Raw genomic sequence first — 16,955 nt, 5'->3', positions numbered from 1 at the left:
CTGCATGTAAAACTCAAGAGTGGCTGATTAGAATCAGAAATAATCATTAAAAAAAGATGTTTCACTCAACCATACCTTTAAATGGAGGGACAGCTTTTGGTGAAGTGAATCTGGGGTCAGTTCCTTCAGCTTTGCCAGAATAGATTGGAAGGAAATCGAAACACATAAACTATCTTCAAAGAAAACGTGAGTATTTTTCTTTTGCAGAAAAAAAAATCCCTAAGCTCCTCTTTTATTTAGGTTTAACACATTTTTAAAAATATTTTCTCTTTTACAGAAAGACACAGATTAATCAGCTACACACGAGGATAGAAGCTGCAGGCTGTACATTTTGTCTCAACCTTTGGTGACGAATGCCCCCTGAAGCCACGATGACAAATACAACTTAACGCGTGACAAAATCAAAGGCTGAATATAAGAAGTATGCTTTTAAAAGAAAACATTTGTATTCCGTTAATGCTCCTGTTCCGTCTCCCACTTTGCTCGCTGTGATCCAACAGTTACATAAGTCTTTAATCCAGCTGTGCCACTTCTCCTCGTCACTCCCTCTGCTCCTCACTCCTCCCGCTGTCACCGTAATCTGCATCCAAAAAGACCTCATTTTCTCTACATCTGATGTTGACGCGCCAATACAGGCTTGAAAATGGCTCCCATAAAAACTTTGTGTTGTACTATAGGAGTTTAAGAGCATTATAGGAGCTTGCAGTTCAGCTGAAAAACATTTTTATTGACATAAAGACACGCCAGAAGGGAAAGCTGGGGTCTGACACACATCCTGTGCTCCTTTGTCACCTGCGGTTGGTGTCTCTCCAGCATGGCTTCGTCACCACGGGGTGCAGCAGACAGGAATAGACTGCCCTTAACAGTTTGTAGCAGTGAGATGTCATGTGGCAGACAGGAATGCAGCAGGCAGTGTTCTGGCTTTTAACACATGCCAGAGGACTCAAAGAGCTGGAAAGCTGCTAGGAACCTTTCTTAAGCCCATCGGCTTGCTGGAACCCTTCTGCCACTTCTGTGATAAAAGCGAGAGGTCTCCAACCATCGCTTCATTCATCAGCTGATTTCGTGAATAGTCTTAGCAGGCGCAGGTTTTATTCAAATGTGAGATCAAAAGAGGAGAGTGAGTAAAATGTAAAAATAAATGTAAAATGTGGATTTAGAGTATATTTGTCACCAATGTCAGCCACAGTGTTTATTATATACCGATCATGACCTCAGGCAGTTCTCATGCCAGTCTGAGGCATCACGCCACCGCTATTATTACCAGACATGAAAAGGGCACATGAGGAGGGGAGTAGGAACGAACACTCACGCTCGCACAAAGTAAACTTTGGATTCTCAGAGGGCTTAAACGTAACGAATATTATTTACTGTGCAACAACATGTCCTGTTTCAGCTTTATGCTTAACAAAAACCTAATGAAACCATCTTATTCTTTTTTTTTACAAAGTATTTTGCTGTTCTCTATAGATTTGCTGGTTAAAAGAATGTCATGTTTGCTTAAGAAAGCACTGGCCCCAGATTATTTAATTATCTAAATTACTACACAGCTACAGATTACCATAAACACATCCTGCCATCTGCTTCCTAAATATGTTGCTTTTCCAACTTTACAGATGATGATGGTCTTTGACCTGACATTTCTAACACACCATAAAGACCTAATATTAACTAGGCTGTTTAACGCCATCTTATAAAGAACTTGTATCAACCCTGGATGAGCTCAATACTCATACTCAAATAATGTTGAAGCATTGCTCAACATTATGCTTGTTTATCGTTGCACTTCTTACAGTAGTGGTTCCTTTTCTAGCAGGGGAGCTTTTTAGAGCACAACACCTGAAGACTCCAAAGGAACTAAATCAGAAGCTGAGGCCAATTTCATGGGAACCATTTTGAGTTGAAAGACTATGATTGACAATTGTGTAATTAATTAATTAATTAATGAGGGCTGGATTTAATTTTGAGGAAGTTCAAATTGCAACCTTTTTGCCGAACTAGCTTTTGTGGCTACATTCAAATTCAATTCATTTCAAAGATACTTTATTAATCCCAGAGGGAAATTAGAGTTAGAGTAGAATGCAGCCATAATTTCTACTTATCAAAAAGAAAATATGGATCATTGCTGGTGGTGGTCGGGAGGGATCAGTGGCGCCAGTGTTCCGCAGTCTTGATTCTGTCAGCGCGCCCTGGGGCTGCGACTACATTTTAGCTCATCACCACCAGTGTGTGAATGGGTGAATGACTAATTGTGTTGTGATGCGCCTTGGGGGGTTGTAGAACCCGAACAAGGCGCTATACAAATACAGGTCATTCACCATTTTAACCCCAACCCATTTTACTTTAACTGGAACCATATTTATCACTATAGATTCAATGGACCAAATCCACAAAAGTGGACCTTGAGCTCAAAGAAAATGACAATTATATTTATTCAGTATTCTAGTAGATTTTAAGTGTTAATGCCAATAACAAAGTCTTATTAATACAAATAAACATACTTTGGAATTTTTCATTGATTTCTGAGAATTATGATATAATTGAACATAATATTGTAAAATAATAGGTCTTTATAAAGTAAAATAACAATGTTAAACTTTTTGCTCAAGTGCTGGCATCAATTTTTTCTCATTAGTTTTTAAGTTTAGTTTAGATTTTAATCAATTTTTTCCAGTTAAGTTCAGTGCATGTACCATTAAGATATAGGGACCAAAATGTGTTTTTACTAAATGGTTCACCAGCTGGTGAGAAGGTTAGATTGCTGTATTCAGAGGCCGGTCATCTGCTATCCTGATTTATAAAAGCCGCAGCAATCTATCGTTAAAAACACATATCAGTCAACATCTATAAATAATATTGGATAAGATAAATTACAGTTAGGCAAGTAGTGTTACATTGAATTTGTTTCATCAGTAGTGGCTGAACAACAGAACGTAACAAGAGCATTTTCTTCACAAAAAAAACCAAACAAGCAAAAAAATAAATAAATAAAATAAAACCATCATGAAAAAGGTGATAACAAGAAAAACAAAACAGCCTCATACTTTCTATTTAGGGTAAACTAGACTAAATAAATTCATTTGACTGCAGGACAGAATTGTGTCTTTGACCTTGGTATGTACAACCTATTCTCCCTGTCTGAAAAGGCTTATCACATTTTAATCACCTTGCAAGGTACCATGTTTGTTCTACTATGTCGTCTCATTACGGGAGCACCTGTTCAGAGTATGTCAGGGTTAACAGAAGGTGATACACCTTTGGGTAATAGAGGTCCAGAGAGCCGGTACATCATCCATCCCCCACATTGTAAATCAATATCTGGATCATTTAAATACCTTGTCGGCTCGGCCAGTCAACGAGGAAAGAGAAGAAGGGGGAGGGATGAGGGAGAGTGTTCAGTGACCCCATCCCTCTCTCTCACCACCTCCCTTGCTCACTTATGCATCTGATTTCCCTTGATGTTATCTCCAGTTACGCATCAGTCAAGCTCCCTGTCACTAAGTATAATCACACACAAGAAGGACCACTCAGAGAAGACCAGCAAACAACAAAAAGCACTCATAATTAGAGGTGTAGACCACCATCACATGACTTCAATTTAGAAAAAAACCCACCTTAGATTAAAGACCAAGTTCACTGAGAAACCGTTATTTTTATTTGTTAAATACGATTGGTTACTCCGAGTTTCACAGGTTGAAAATGAAAAAGTGTAGCTCTGTTGTCTGGATTATCCACCGGTGTAAAACAGGCAGGGAAATGCTCGGATCAGAAAAGCCAGTCAGATCTACGTCACTTTGAAAATTAGCATTCATGGGTTCACCCATCTTGGCTCGTGACAGGGAAGGTTGTTGTTGGTTCATGGCCCTTACACGCTAGCATCAGCTCCACTCTGCCTTTTCCCACGCCCAACTGGACGTTTTTTCAGCCCTCTTCCTGAGGAGGTCTGCCTGAAGCCGAACTGGTCCACTGCTGACTGACTGGCCGGCTCACAAACACGCCTACCATTAGGGGGAGCCTCTGATTGGCAGATAAATCAGCCTGCGGGGGCTTCCAGCATGATTCATTATCCTTCTGGACGCTGAGGAGTTAACAAGCCTCTGACTGAAGCCGTTTTTCTGTGTCTGTCTGCTGTGAGGCGGGCGCATGCACGCACGCACACACACACACACACACACACACACACACACACACACATACACATACACATACACACACACACACACATTCCTAAGGCAGTGTGGAACGAAAGGCCGGGCTGGGGCAGGCGGAGCGGAGTGGCGCCGATGCTAGTGTTTAGGTGGCATTAGTGTCCAAGAGTGAGTAGAGAACGTCTGGGCTAATAGATGCTAACTCCACAACATGGCAGAACTCCTTCAGACTTGGGTTATTTGTGGAGATAAAACATCAGCGTTGCAAAGCAAACAGAGTCAGTGGTAAAGTTGCATTACTGTTAGCTAGGGCTGGGCGATATATTGATATTTTTAAAATATCTGTATAATTTTTAAACAAGATATAAGATGACTTCATATCTTTATATCAATAAAGCTGGTCAAACTGCTATGCTAGCGATTAGCCGCTATGCTAGCGACATGTTGCTCCGTCTCTAAGCAGTTATTACGTATATTCTCACAAATTTGCTCAATCTGAGAGCCTCTGGGTAAATGTGCTGCTCGAAACTTTGCATTTGGCAACCTGGTTTTTAATTATTTGGGGACGTTCAACGCCAACAGAATTCTGTTTATCCATCCTGCTCGTGTGGAGACGAGCCAAACCCCTCCCTCCCCTGTGAAATCAGAAAACATCTACGGATAGCCGGAGTGGCCAAATTACCTCAAACGTATTTTAAGGGTTAGAAAAGTAAACTGTAGGGTTAACGTTTTATTTTGAAGGCGAGCTCAGTAGGTGAGAAATGTTGTTCTGGTTCCGTTGTTTTCCGCTCTGGTTAGCTATGCTAGTAAATACTCCGTTACGAGTGATTCTGTTGAAAAAGTTAAGAGTTTGTAAGGCGTGGGTTACGGCGACAGTAGCATGAAAATAATACACTTAAAAGAGCAACCAGAGACTGAATCATTACGGTATAATCGCTGATATGAGCCAATACTGTTAGACTCCAGCCATGTTTGTCCTGATAACTAATAACTCCACGGTGCATGACCCATGTGATCTTCAGTAGATGCAATTACATCATCATACATTTAGTTTAACATGATAGATGTTTTTTCCCTCTGGAAAAGAAATCAACGGTATGGCCCACCTCTAGATGAAATTTAAACAATTTTACATTAATTATAAATATATAAATAAAAAGTGCCTGTGGGACATTTGACACACGTCTAGCTCTCAAATGTGTGTGTGTGTGTGTGTGTGTGTGTGTGTGTGTGTGTGTGTGTGTGTTAACAGACAGCTGTACCAGTGTTTCTAAAGCTCAGACTGGTATAGAGAATAGGCACTAAGGTTATAGTTTGACTAGTATCAATACATTTTTATGCATTTAATCTACTGATGTATGTATATAATTTCTCAAGACAGCTTGAAGTGAGTTAACTTACAAATATTTTACAGTAGGAAAAATATTGAGATGTATATCGTACATCGGAAATCAGCTAAAAAATATCGAGATAAAAGTTTTCGTCCATATCGCCCAGCCCTACTGTTAGCCAATCACCCATCAGGTGCTTCCTGTCCTTCCAGGTAACCAGAGGCTGAAGACGGCAGCGACACACTCAGCCAACCAGTTTAGGGGTACAGAGCTTACAGATTTCTTGTTTATACTTTTTTGCGGAGTCAAGTTCCTATGCTCTGGGTCGCTGGAGCGCTGGCAATAAAGCTTATTCTGATTCTGATTTATCACACTTAAATGTTTGACATGAGCAAACACATTTCAACATCACACTTGAACTACAACAAAATGCAGTTTTACAATGACGATTTTATTTAATGAGGGGAGAAGGCAACTCGAACCAGCTTAAACCCATGTGAAAAGCCGTACGCTTGTTAAAGCTACTATAGCAAGTTTGGAAAACAAATTTGCTTAAAAGGAACCCAGGTAACAAAATTTTGCAGTTCTTAACTCATTCACTGCCAATGACGACTAAAGTCGTCATTTGCATTTTTTTTACTGTTTGAGCATTGGACCGAGCCCCCGCGCTGAGAGAACAAATATCTCAGCCCTGAAGCCGATCTTCATCCGCATACGTCACAGATCACATGATCAGGGAGCAGACCATCCATGTGTTTGGAGATCGTTTTGGGCCGTTCCTGTAAAAAAAGTGAGGCGCGAACCGGAAAAGCGTCTGCCGATCACAATTTGACAACGGATTATGAAAGAACGGATAACGCTCGAAACACACGGCTTCTTCCTGATGTAAGAGTTGAGTCTCCTCTTTGTTTAGGTTGTTTTGGCATCGACATCATGCTAGCGCTCAACGTTCTGTGACTCTTAAAAAAACAGTAAAAACGGTGAGAAACGCTGGCAGCGAAGGCCGTTAACGATCAGGAAACGGCTGGCGATGAATGAGTTAAAAGATAATTGTTAATATCAGTTATATTAACGTGGTGTAAAAAACTTCTTAGAGTCTTCATTTTTATAATATTTGTAAAAATAGTTTAACTCATAGGTCGTCCGATGGTTCGCCGAACACGACAGAAGCGGCAGCCGCAGGAGCGGGTTGTCGGCTCAGGAGAACGTCCAGCGTCTCTTGTCTCTCCGAGCATGTTTAGGCTCCTTGTGTGGGAAAATGTTCGATAAAGCATTTAGTTTCCACCTTCTCTTATACCCAGCCGCTCTGGTAAGCTCTTTACGTAGTTGTGGTCGACTTTAAGCCTCAAACGCCACAGGAGAAAAATGTTGGGAACACAGCTGCGGATCTTTGAGAAGTTGTGTCCGTCCACAAGCACCTTCCCACTGCTTTCTCCTCTTCTTGCCAGTGGGAAAGCGTAAACTCACATCACCCCCTTGTTGCCCTCTGACTGGAGATTACATCCAAAAGCCGTACAATGCAGCATTTTACTTAATTATTAATATGGCGAGTGCATAAACAAACACTAGCATCAATAGCTATTCAACCAATATATGTCATCGACCCCAGAGTGCATTGCGTAGGGTCAATTGAGCATCGATTGGAACCGGGACCAACTGTTAGTTTTTCCCGGAATCGTTCAAAGTTTTTTATTTCTATTCCTAGTTTTGATTCCTAGAATACCGACCAGAAGAAGAATCCGCGGCCAATCTCCGTGAATAATAAACGTGATCTGAAAATTGTGATCAACGCTTTTCAGAGCTGACCACACCAGCTGTCTGTGTGTAGCACCGAGTCCCTTCTACCCCCACCCGGCACGCAGCGGCCAAATATAAACAAACGCGTCTGCCAAACTTTTACTTTGTAATGTAAACTTTAACTCCTGCAGCGTAGAGGAAACTTATTAAAATATGTCAACACGGTGGATTTAAAGTGCATGTCAAGTGTGCCTCAGAGTCTTACCCCACCCACGTATCAATTTTGAAAACTGCAACATTAGTAGGCGTTGCCTGGAGGACCGAGAGGGCGGAGCCGTGGCAGTGACGAAGAGACGGCTAACTAGACGAAGCTAGCTCCCTTCACTCTGAGCAGTCATTAGAAGTGGAGGACGTTTCTCCCCCTCCTTACCCAGACACTCGAGAAGAAAGGGACCAAGTCTATTTGGAGGAGACAACCGGACATGAGCCTTATTGTTTTGAGCTTGTGAGTTGCCTGAAATTACTGGAACCGACCCAACAGACCCATCTCTGAACGTAAGTAGCCGTTAGCCATAGCATTGGATTAGCTGCAGGGTTTGTCTCCATGGCCCTAAAAAGCTAGTATTCAGCATGTTTTAGAGATTTATCTGCATCAACACACCTGGTTTTAATCAGCAACAAACAGCTGAGCTGCTTAACAGCTTATCTAACCTGTTAAAGCAGGAAAATCCACTGAAACGTGCTGGATAGCAGCTCTCCAGGAGATCTGGGCTCAAGCTAGTCTGCTGCATAAAGTTATGAAAATATACCATGAGAGAATTATTCTGTAATGTGTTCAGCCCATTAAAACTGCCCTGATTTCATTATTTATTTACTGATACTAGCTGCTCTTGGTTGCAGGTGATCCTCTGGTGTCTGCAGCTGGTCTCCTGCTGGTGTCTTCAGGATCAGGAACTTCCAGAAGAATGTGCCTTTCAATGACTCTTTCCCCCTTATTTGTTATATTAATTAAATAAATCTCAATTTATATATTTCCTGTTTTTGTTCATGTCCATAAATACTTAAACATGCTTGAAATTAAAACGAGCTTTTAACAGTGAGGTGCTAGTTTAGTTAATCACAATAGAGCTAGTTAAACATGCGACAATGTGATAATTCAATTAATGTAATTTATAAATATCCATTAAAATATCAAAACTGGAATCAAAATGAGATATTTGGCAGCACAAAAAACTTGTCAAACACAATATTTATTATAATAATTGTAGGCAGACAGGAGACAGAGCTGATGGAGGTTCTCAGTCATCGAAGGAAGGCTGAAGGCTTTCCAGGAACAGGAGATGTGGTGTTGTCTCTTCTCTCTATTCTGCCTGATGAGCTGATAGGTTACAGGTGTGTGAGGACATCCTCATGCTGTCATAACCAGATGACAGGAGTTATCAGGTGATCAGCCAGGCTAATGATGAGATGCAGAAAGAAAACAAATCATGCAGAAAGAAAACAAATCCAGGACAGTGTACAGTAATAAAAATAATATGTGGTGTTGCTTACCTTATGTGCTCTTATAGAGTTATTAACGTGTGCCTGCCTCATGGTGTAGAGTCCATATTTTGCTGAGTGTCCTGCAGTAATGCAGGTTATTAGTTAATTTACTTTTGATAGCAAAAACAAAATATTTAATTTAAAAGTTATTTACCAGGTGAATCAGCTCACACGTCACCACCTGGTGGTGACCACCAAGTGTCACAGGGCCAGAATCAGTAGCCTCCTTCATGATGTAATCACATACTTATTTAATTGTTAATATCTTAAAAATTCAGAAATGTTTTAATTTTTTTTTACCTTGAACAGTTAACTGAGCTTGCACTGTCACTGAGGTGGAAGCTGGAATCAACAGCAGACACCTCACACCGTGGTCTTTTCAGGAGGTGTGGATGCTCTGGGACCTTCTGGAAGATGAATTTCTGTCATGGTCCCTGTGTCACAAGACACTGAGGCTGTGAGCTCTATAAAAACAAAGAAGCAGCACATTTATAAATGTTTAAAAGAGCATAAAATCACTTGTAACAATCTGTAAAACAAATTAAAACTAGAAGGTAATAAAATGTTTACATAGAAGATTATTAAAAATAATTCACCTTTGCTACGGGTAACACCACGTCAGCCTGGACAAGTGCATTCTTGCAGATTACTAAATCAGTCTGACAGCCAGTGTCTTGGGTAGATTTAGCCTGAAAAAAAATAGAAGCACATTGATGTTTATAAAGTCAGATAAAATACAAAAGAAACTGTCCCATATAGGCGCTTTATAACATTCCTAGTGTGTGATGTTATTATAAAGTAAAAGTCAGTCACATATGATGTGGAGACCCTGAAATGCGACCTCCTGAACAGAATTCCTCACGGAACCGGGTCACGCTGTGCTAGATTTCACGCTGTAATGCTGTCTGTCAACTAGTGCTGCGTCAGTTTAGAGTCACTGTTGCTGAATTACCGACTGACACAAAAACAACCCGAATTTTCTCTGAGCCTGACAGTCATGTGGACCGTTTTGTCGGCCAGGGCTTCGAGATATGTTCCGATTCGCCGCTGATTCTAACCTTACATCCCGTTCCACATTTTGTGAACTTGACAAATCAGCCCGAAGGCAGTGCAGACTGATATTAGCTAAATGGAGTGAACCACGTCTCTCAAACTTTGCATTTAGGTAGGAAATTGTCTTTAGAAGATGTTAAAACTTTTATTTAGCTTACTCACCTCAGACTGTAGCCCGTCATGGTGGGGGAGCAGAGTCGGTGGGCTGCATCTAAATCGCGGAAGAGCCACGGTGGGCACAGCCTCCCTCTTGGAACGGAGACGTGCAGAATCGCGGGTAAAATGCTGGTTGCAAACTACAGCACCAGGCGGGAGCTGAATCTTTTCCAGACACGCAACCACTGGCGCCTAATTTCTAAGTCCAGCGGAAAGGAGTGCAACCCGACAGAGCTCCGCAACCATACTACACTACACCATCTCACCATTCTAACACGATATGGAGCACTAAACCCGAACTACTTTCCTAATTACACTAACAGCCAAACAGTAACTAAACTACAATATCCAAACGCCAAGCTAACACTAAATAAGTATGTATAACACTAAAAGCTATGCTAAAGACTAGGATATGCTAATGCTATATGCTAATGCTGAACTACGGCTAGCCTCCTACACTCTCATGCAAATCCAACTCCCAACTCGCCACAAGGCGTGGCCGAGACTCCCGATGCTTTTATAACGTTGACACAGAGCTGCTACGTAGTACTCTACTGGATTACGTAGTATCTTACTCTTTAGCCATTGGCTAAAATTTATTCAAAATGAGTCAAATTCTATGTTTTAAGCTGAAGGTGGAGCTATACTGTGGTATTTAGGCAGAATTTTTATTTTTTTAAGAAAATGCACCAAAATGCTAAAATAATGAATACACACATTTAAAACACTATTAGACACTCATTTATACAGTTCATCAGCAAAAAAAAGTTAATTTAGACGTTACTTGCTCTTTAATAGAAGCTTTAAAGGACAATCTCTGGACGGTGTGAGGTGAGTTTGTCTCACTGCAGAAATAAAAACACACACGGAGCATCAGCAGTCAGCTGCAGCCGCTCACCAACACTCGAGTGTGTGAGCGTCAGAAGGCTACAATAATAACAATAACCTGTAGAATAATTAAAAGTCATCATGCTAGAGAAGCTTCTCTGTGGCGGACCACACCAGCTTCTGCCACAATAAAAAAACAATAATAAATAAATAAATACATAAATAAAATAATAATAATAAATCACACACAAAGTTGTGAACATTTTAATTTCCTTTCTGAACTATTTCTGTTGAGTTTTAATGTTTAAAATCTGTTATATTGTTACTGACAGCAGCTACATTTAAGTTTTGCTTTCTGACTGAACGCTGCTGCAGCATGGAGGTGTAGTCCTCAGTCATCCTGGACATGATCATCCCGAGAGTTTTAGCTGAAAACAGCTGGACGTTTCTGGATATGCTGGAGACATTTAGCCTCTCATCCCAGAGGCTTCTTCCAGACTTTGGTTGTTGTCAGAAACAAACACACTGGTTGTCCTGCAAGTCTTTTTTTCTCCAAAACATGTGTTATGGAAAAATTTATGTTTATTAACTCTTGATCACGGACTCAGTCAACTGAATGTAAATGTATTGCTCTATGCCTCTTTGCATGGCACACCCACACACACACACACACACACACACACACACACACACACACACACACACACACACACACACACACACTCTTGACTTCCCACACACACACAATCTCTCTCTCTCTCTTGGTATAAATAAACTCTGTGACCGGATGTTCGGGGCATTTAGCCTCGTGCATCATGCCACAGTTATAACTGTTTGACTTGTCTGCTCATTGTCTCCTTCTCTCTTCACTATAGGAAATGGGTTATTGATAAACATATTGATAAAATCCATGACAACATGTTTTTGTCTAAATGAAAGTGATGTCATTGTTCATAGAATTAAAATTCCTGTTGAAGTTAAGATTATTTCATTAAGTAGGGCCTGTGGTTAGCTGGCTTATTTAAAGCCCTGTCCACACGTAGCCAGGGATCTGCCAAAACGTAGATATTTTTCAACGTTTTGGCCTGTTATCCACACGAAAACTGATTTTTTTCACACGAAAACGGATCTTTTTAAAAACTCCGGCCAAAGTGAACATCTGCGTTTTCTCCGTTTTGGGTGTCTGCGTGTGGACAGACAAAACCGGAGTTTTAAGGTCCGCAACGTCACTTTCCGCAACAAAAAATGTTGACATCACATGTGCGACCTGTGTTTACAATAGCCGACAGCATGGATGCCCTCAGAGCTGCACTCGCTTTATCAAGTGTCCAAGCGCTTTCTGCTTGTTTGTTTTTGCAAGTGGAATTACTGCTCCTAGAGGAACACCACAGACGAAGGACGAGGTTAAGAACGGGGGAAGTACTGCCGCCTACAGGTCTGGCATGTCCTTAACAACGTATGTATCCGGGTACGTGTGGACAGATTTTTTTTTAAACAAGGTGGTGTGGATGCAAGTTTTTGGAGGGGCGGATATTCGTTTTTTTTTAAAATGGCTACGTGTGGACTAGGCCTAAAACATGTCATGTCTTGAAAGAATCCGAATCGGGAATCGATGGGGACCAGAACTGAAAGGAGGAATCAGAATCTGAATAATTCAAAATCAAATGATGCCCAACCCTAATTGCATGTGGAAAACATGGCGTCCTACGTATGTAAAAAATTTACTAAATATTATAGATTTATAAATAAACAGCAATATTTTGTGTATTTCTAACAATGTTTGGTACAACAGAAAACTTGTGGCTTATTAGGGCACAAACATCCTCATAGCTGGCGTTCCTTTTAAAACCTTTTTTCATGCCGCTTAACAACCTTCTAACATAGTATATCCATACATACATAGTAGAGATGAAAAAAAAACTGTAATAATGTGGTTCTCTTGCATTTGTCTAAAAACTTCTGCCAATAACACGGCTCAGACAGAAAGCAACTACTGGACCATCTGGTTGTCGGTTTCTAAAGCCGGGCGTACACTGTGCGACTTTTTCACTCGTAGCACTCAGCTTCAGCTCAAACTGTACGACTTCCTCGCAGGGCAGATCTCACGAGTCAGGCGCTCACACTGCACGACCCAGTTCTCGGATGCGACCTGACTGCTCACACTGTACGTCTGGTAGCAACACGTCGGCCCTAAAAATATGCTAAAGATAGCAGTTTTTACTCAACACGTCAGACGTTTTGGTCTTGTTTTGCCTGTTGTCCTTCGGGAGTGCTGCAGGAGGACACACAGGGATTTATGGGGGTTGGATGAGGAAAACAAAATAAAGTAAATCTGTGTTTTGTGATCAGTTTAATTTGACATGAACACGACAAACGTGCTTTCTTGACAATCTTTGTGAGTAAAAAAAACGTGTAGAAACAAAAACGAACAGCGTGTGTTATTAGGGAAATAGCGAGCGGCGTTGATGCAGGATTGCGCATGCGCCGTGAGCGGTTCTGATACTTTTTGGGTCGCAGCTGCTCGCAGCGCCGCTTCAACAGTGCGATACCCTCACGAGGGGCGAGCAAAATATTAAACACGCCAGAAGTCCGTGCGACCTCACGACTGCTGATCGGCAGCTGGTCACGTGGTGTTAATCGCCTCTCGTAACCCCCTGTACACTACACGACCGCTCGGCGCAAAACTCGCCCCGATGTCGTGGATTCTCGCACGACTGGAAAATCGGCTCAAAAAAGTGAAAAAGTCGCACAGTGTACGCCCGGCTTTACTTACGCACTTCCATGGGTCTTCCACTCATTATGCACGCATGCATTTAGCAGCAGAACACCACTGATGTGAGGTTCTCCGCTCAATAATACCAGAGAAGGAGAAACAGTCCGCTGCTGCCACTTCAACTTTAGGACAAACTACCAGAGTTCCAAAAGGAAAAACACCATTTGAAGGCACGGACAACAAAATATATTTGGACATCGAAAACATCGACTGGTGTTTAGGACTCCCGTGTTTCCTCAGGCAATGCAGGTTTCTGGTTGCGGTGGATGCATCTCAGGGAAGTTACCCAAGGGGAGGGGTGAGTGTTCTGTAAGTATTTGTGTTCAAAACTTAGCTTGTTCTGTAAATTTGCTAATGCAGCTCTAAATCACAATGATCTAGAGCTGAGTGATGTTACGTTTGTGCATCAACATCGCAATGTACGAGTGCACGATCGTGACATTGCAGGTCCTGTTGTGATGCTGAAGGCAAATTAACTCTACACGTTCTTTTCTACTGTTCAGTGTGATCCGCCAATCGCAATGGTTCTTAATTAGCTTAAGGAAGCAAAACGCAAGGTTGTATCACAAACTCGCCTGTGTGAGACTTCATTGTTTTACAAATATCATTTTTCTATTTGATGCATCAATCAACAACATACTGCACCGCAAATGGTCTGAGCACAACACATGTAAGAATAGGTAGTGGCACTTCTGACCTATTGACCAATAACTGAAGATTTTGCCTCAGAAAGACTAAGCCACCATCTACTGGTTCAGTTAAGATGGAAATCAACATTGCCAAGCTAATATCAGGATGCCAACAGAATTTATAAAAACTTTGAAAGAAAGAGATGCATCTGAAGGAATATTCAAAGGTATCCAACTGTATATTATGTTCAATTTTGAAGATATGACTTGTGCACTAACTATTTTATTAGAGTACATTAACTGGATATTTATGGATCTAAAAAGACAGTTTATGATCAAGATGTCTCTGTTCTATCAGCGATATGAGGCTTCGAACATTATTTTGTATTTCCGAGTGGTTTGACAAAAGCGCTTACTGGGTCTACAGTTATGATTGCGTCATGTTGTAAAAACACCCACCGATTTAACCTGGAAGGACGTAGTTTACTACCCGCGGTACGTACAACGCCAATGGGTTCTATGCCAACAAGATAGCAGAAGAGCAGCATAACTTGAAGCACTATTCAAGTCATTGTTTAATAATTCCTGTTTTAATATTACAAATGCAACTTCTAAAGGTATCTCTGCTTCAGCACACCTGATTTTAATCAGCAGGTGATTAGCAGGCCTGGCTATGCAGAGCGTGATTCAATGGTTTGATTCAACCATTAAATCAGGTGTCTTGGAGCAGGGAAACCACTAAAATATGCGGGATAGTTGCTCTCAAGGACTGGGGTTGCCTACACCTGAGGCTAAAAGATCTTAACAAGCTAGACACATTGTGCATTGTTCTAAACAAATTAAAGAACAAATAACCCCAGAGCAAAATGCTAAGCACTGCAGGTTTATGGTCAGGTCACAATTCAAGGTTCCGAATCAAAGGCTCAAAACTTTGTTTTTGGTAACATCAGACAGCAATCTAGAGGATCTTCAAGTCCTTTGAGAAAATGTTTTGTTTACTGATGAGGCAGAGGTCTTTGTCCTGTTACACCTGGAGTAAAACGAACAATGCATTTAAGGAAAAGAACAGTTGCAGCGTTAGGTTGATGGGATTGCTCCAACTCTGTCCAACCTCTCATCTTCGGCATGTCTTTCACAGGACAAAATTAGCTTATTCATTTGTCCAAAAGTCCTCTACGATGACACGTGGGACTCATTACCAAGGATCACAAACACTTGACAGCTGTTGTTCCCACCAAGACCTGTTATTAAGTTTATGTTTTGTAAGTGAGATTCTAGCCATCTGGGAATGAGCTCACACAAATTGCATTAAATCCCTATGGGACAAAATAGTAGGAATGTTTGGACTCTGTCACGTGTGCACGTGTTATTGGTCAGTTAGTTGGTCCAGTAAAGTTCATCTCTATTCAACAGTTTCACATGTCCTTACTGTGGCTGCTGGTACATTCTCCATTGAACACCATAAAAACAAACAGCTAAACGCCTGCCAAAGCAAAAGCCCCAGGGCAGAGAAGTTATTGTATTTCTGCATGCCCGCCACATTATTATTATTATTTATAATAAACACTGCAGCATATTACACATCAGTCGTGACAGTATTGACAGATGGTGGCCCTTACGTATCTGCTGATGATATTCCGGAGCAGGCTGAAATCCATCCTTTCCACAGCTCCGGAGGCAACTACACTACGCGACAGAGATGTTCTGCTCTCCCTGGATCCTCGTAAACGCTACCTAATGTGGGTCTGTCCATCCGTATCCATCGCTCACCGCCGCCGCTGTGATCCAACGATGAGCAGCGGTCTCCCTCAGCCACTCCGCTGCTCTGATTTTCGTGGCATCACTGGAAGAGCCATGCAGCCACCACCAGGCGATTACACCAGCCCTACTCTCGCGCTGCTGGCGACATTTCCACAAAAAATACCTAAATACTAATAAAAACACAGATCTTCACCGCTTCCGGACCAAAATAAGCGTTAGGGTGCTCTTGCAGCGAATTCACCTTTAGACAAAATGCTTTGGTGAATTCAAATGTTTGCTTTACAGGAGGAGCGTCTTCTTGGGGACTCTGTGCGGGAACAGCACAGCGGCTGGCTGCCACAGTGCGCGTCAGATGACCGCGCGGCGCATGAGCAAATGACACGTTCAGGAGCATCGGGAAATTTGAAACAAAGCGGAAACTGACTTCAGATGAGGCAACTTAATAGCCTGGCAAGCCAGACTAAATAAATGTATTATTTAAAACTTTGCAAAGCAAGAATTTGGTCTAGTTCACTAGGCTAGCAACTTACCACTTTGTAGTTCACCACACAACACGTAATTAGGAAAAATAATTAGTCAGTTGGCAGAAACTTTTTTTAACTTTATTAATTAAGAAGATGAACTTTGTTTATTCCTCATGGGATAAAAATGTTTATCCCAATTCTATCAGTGTTTGGTTTTAGGAATTATCTGCCTAATAAAAGCTGTCTTGTTTTTAAAAAGAATCCTTGTATGTGACATCACAACCAGGGAAATTAGAAAAGAAATCTGATATTCTCTTGTGTATGTATTACATCATTTTTATTTTATTTTCCATATTTGTATGTCTTTGACTGTTTGATTGATGGATTAAAAAAAATAAACACAAAAAAAAATCTGATATTGGAGGGAGCACGCCTACTTCCGGACCATGGGTCCTCGGAACAGGCCCCCACAATGCAGCTCTGAAAATGAGTCAAACTCGGAAGTGAAATAAATTGCAGTTCCACGCTCATCT

General features: G+C 41.3%; 1 protein-coding gene and 1 long non-coding RNA gene across 6 annotated transcripts in view; both read right to left on the bottom strand.

Annotated features, from left to right (window-relative positions):
* The window catches only part of LOC107389776 (phospholipid-transporting ATPase IH), a 48,954-nt gene extending 32,917 nt beyond the window's left edge, over nucleotides 1-16,037 (bottom strand). For all 4 annotated transcript variants that reach the window (XM_015966124.3, XM_015966125.3, XM_015966126.3 and 1 more), the window contains exon 1: nucleotides 15,817-16,037. In XM_015966124.3, coding sequence (XP_015821610.1) covers nucleotides 15,817-15,855 — 39 coding nt within the window. In that variant the 5' untranslated portion in view covers nucleotides 15,856-16,037. The remainder of the gene's footprint in view (nucleotides 1-15,816) is intronic.
* Nucleotides 8,451-9,197, bottom strand: LOC129164932 (uncharacterized). 2 transcript variants are annotated; one of them, XR_011516202.1, is made up of 4 exons: nucleotides 9,059-9,197; nucleotides 8,913-8,984; nucleotides 8,768-8,838; nucleotides 8,451-8,672 (listed from the first exon to the last, which is right to left on the bottom strand). It is a non-coding gene; the product is annotated as an uncharacterized lncRNA (long non-coding RNA). The 2 variants fall into 2 exon arrangements; XR_008564401.2 differs by lacking the exon at nucleotides 9,059-9,197 and having other exon boundaries at nucleotides 8,913-9,044.
* Nucleotides 16,038-16,955: the final 918 nt, after the last annotated feature.

The sequence above is a fragment of the Nothobranchius furzeri genome, chromosome 14 (assembly GCF_043380555.1).
Source record: "Nothobranchius furzeri strain GRZ-AD chromosome 14, NfurGRZ-RIMD1, whole genome shotgun sequence".
NCBI lineage: Eukaryota > Metazoa > Chordata > Actinopteri > Cyprinodontiformes > Nothobranchiidae > Nothobranchius > Nothobranchius furzeri.
Note: the sequence above shows the minus strand (reverse complement) of the source record. Positions and strands in the feature narration are given on the sequence as shown.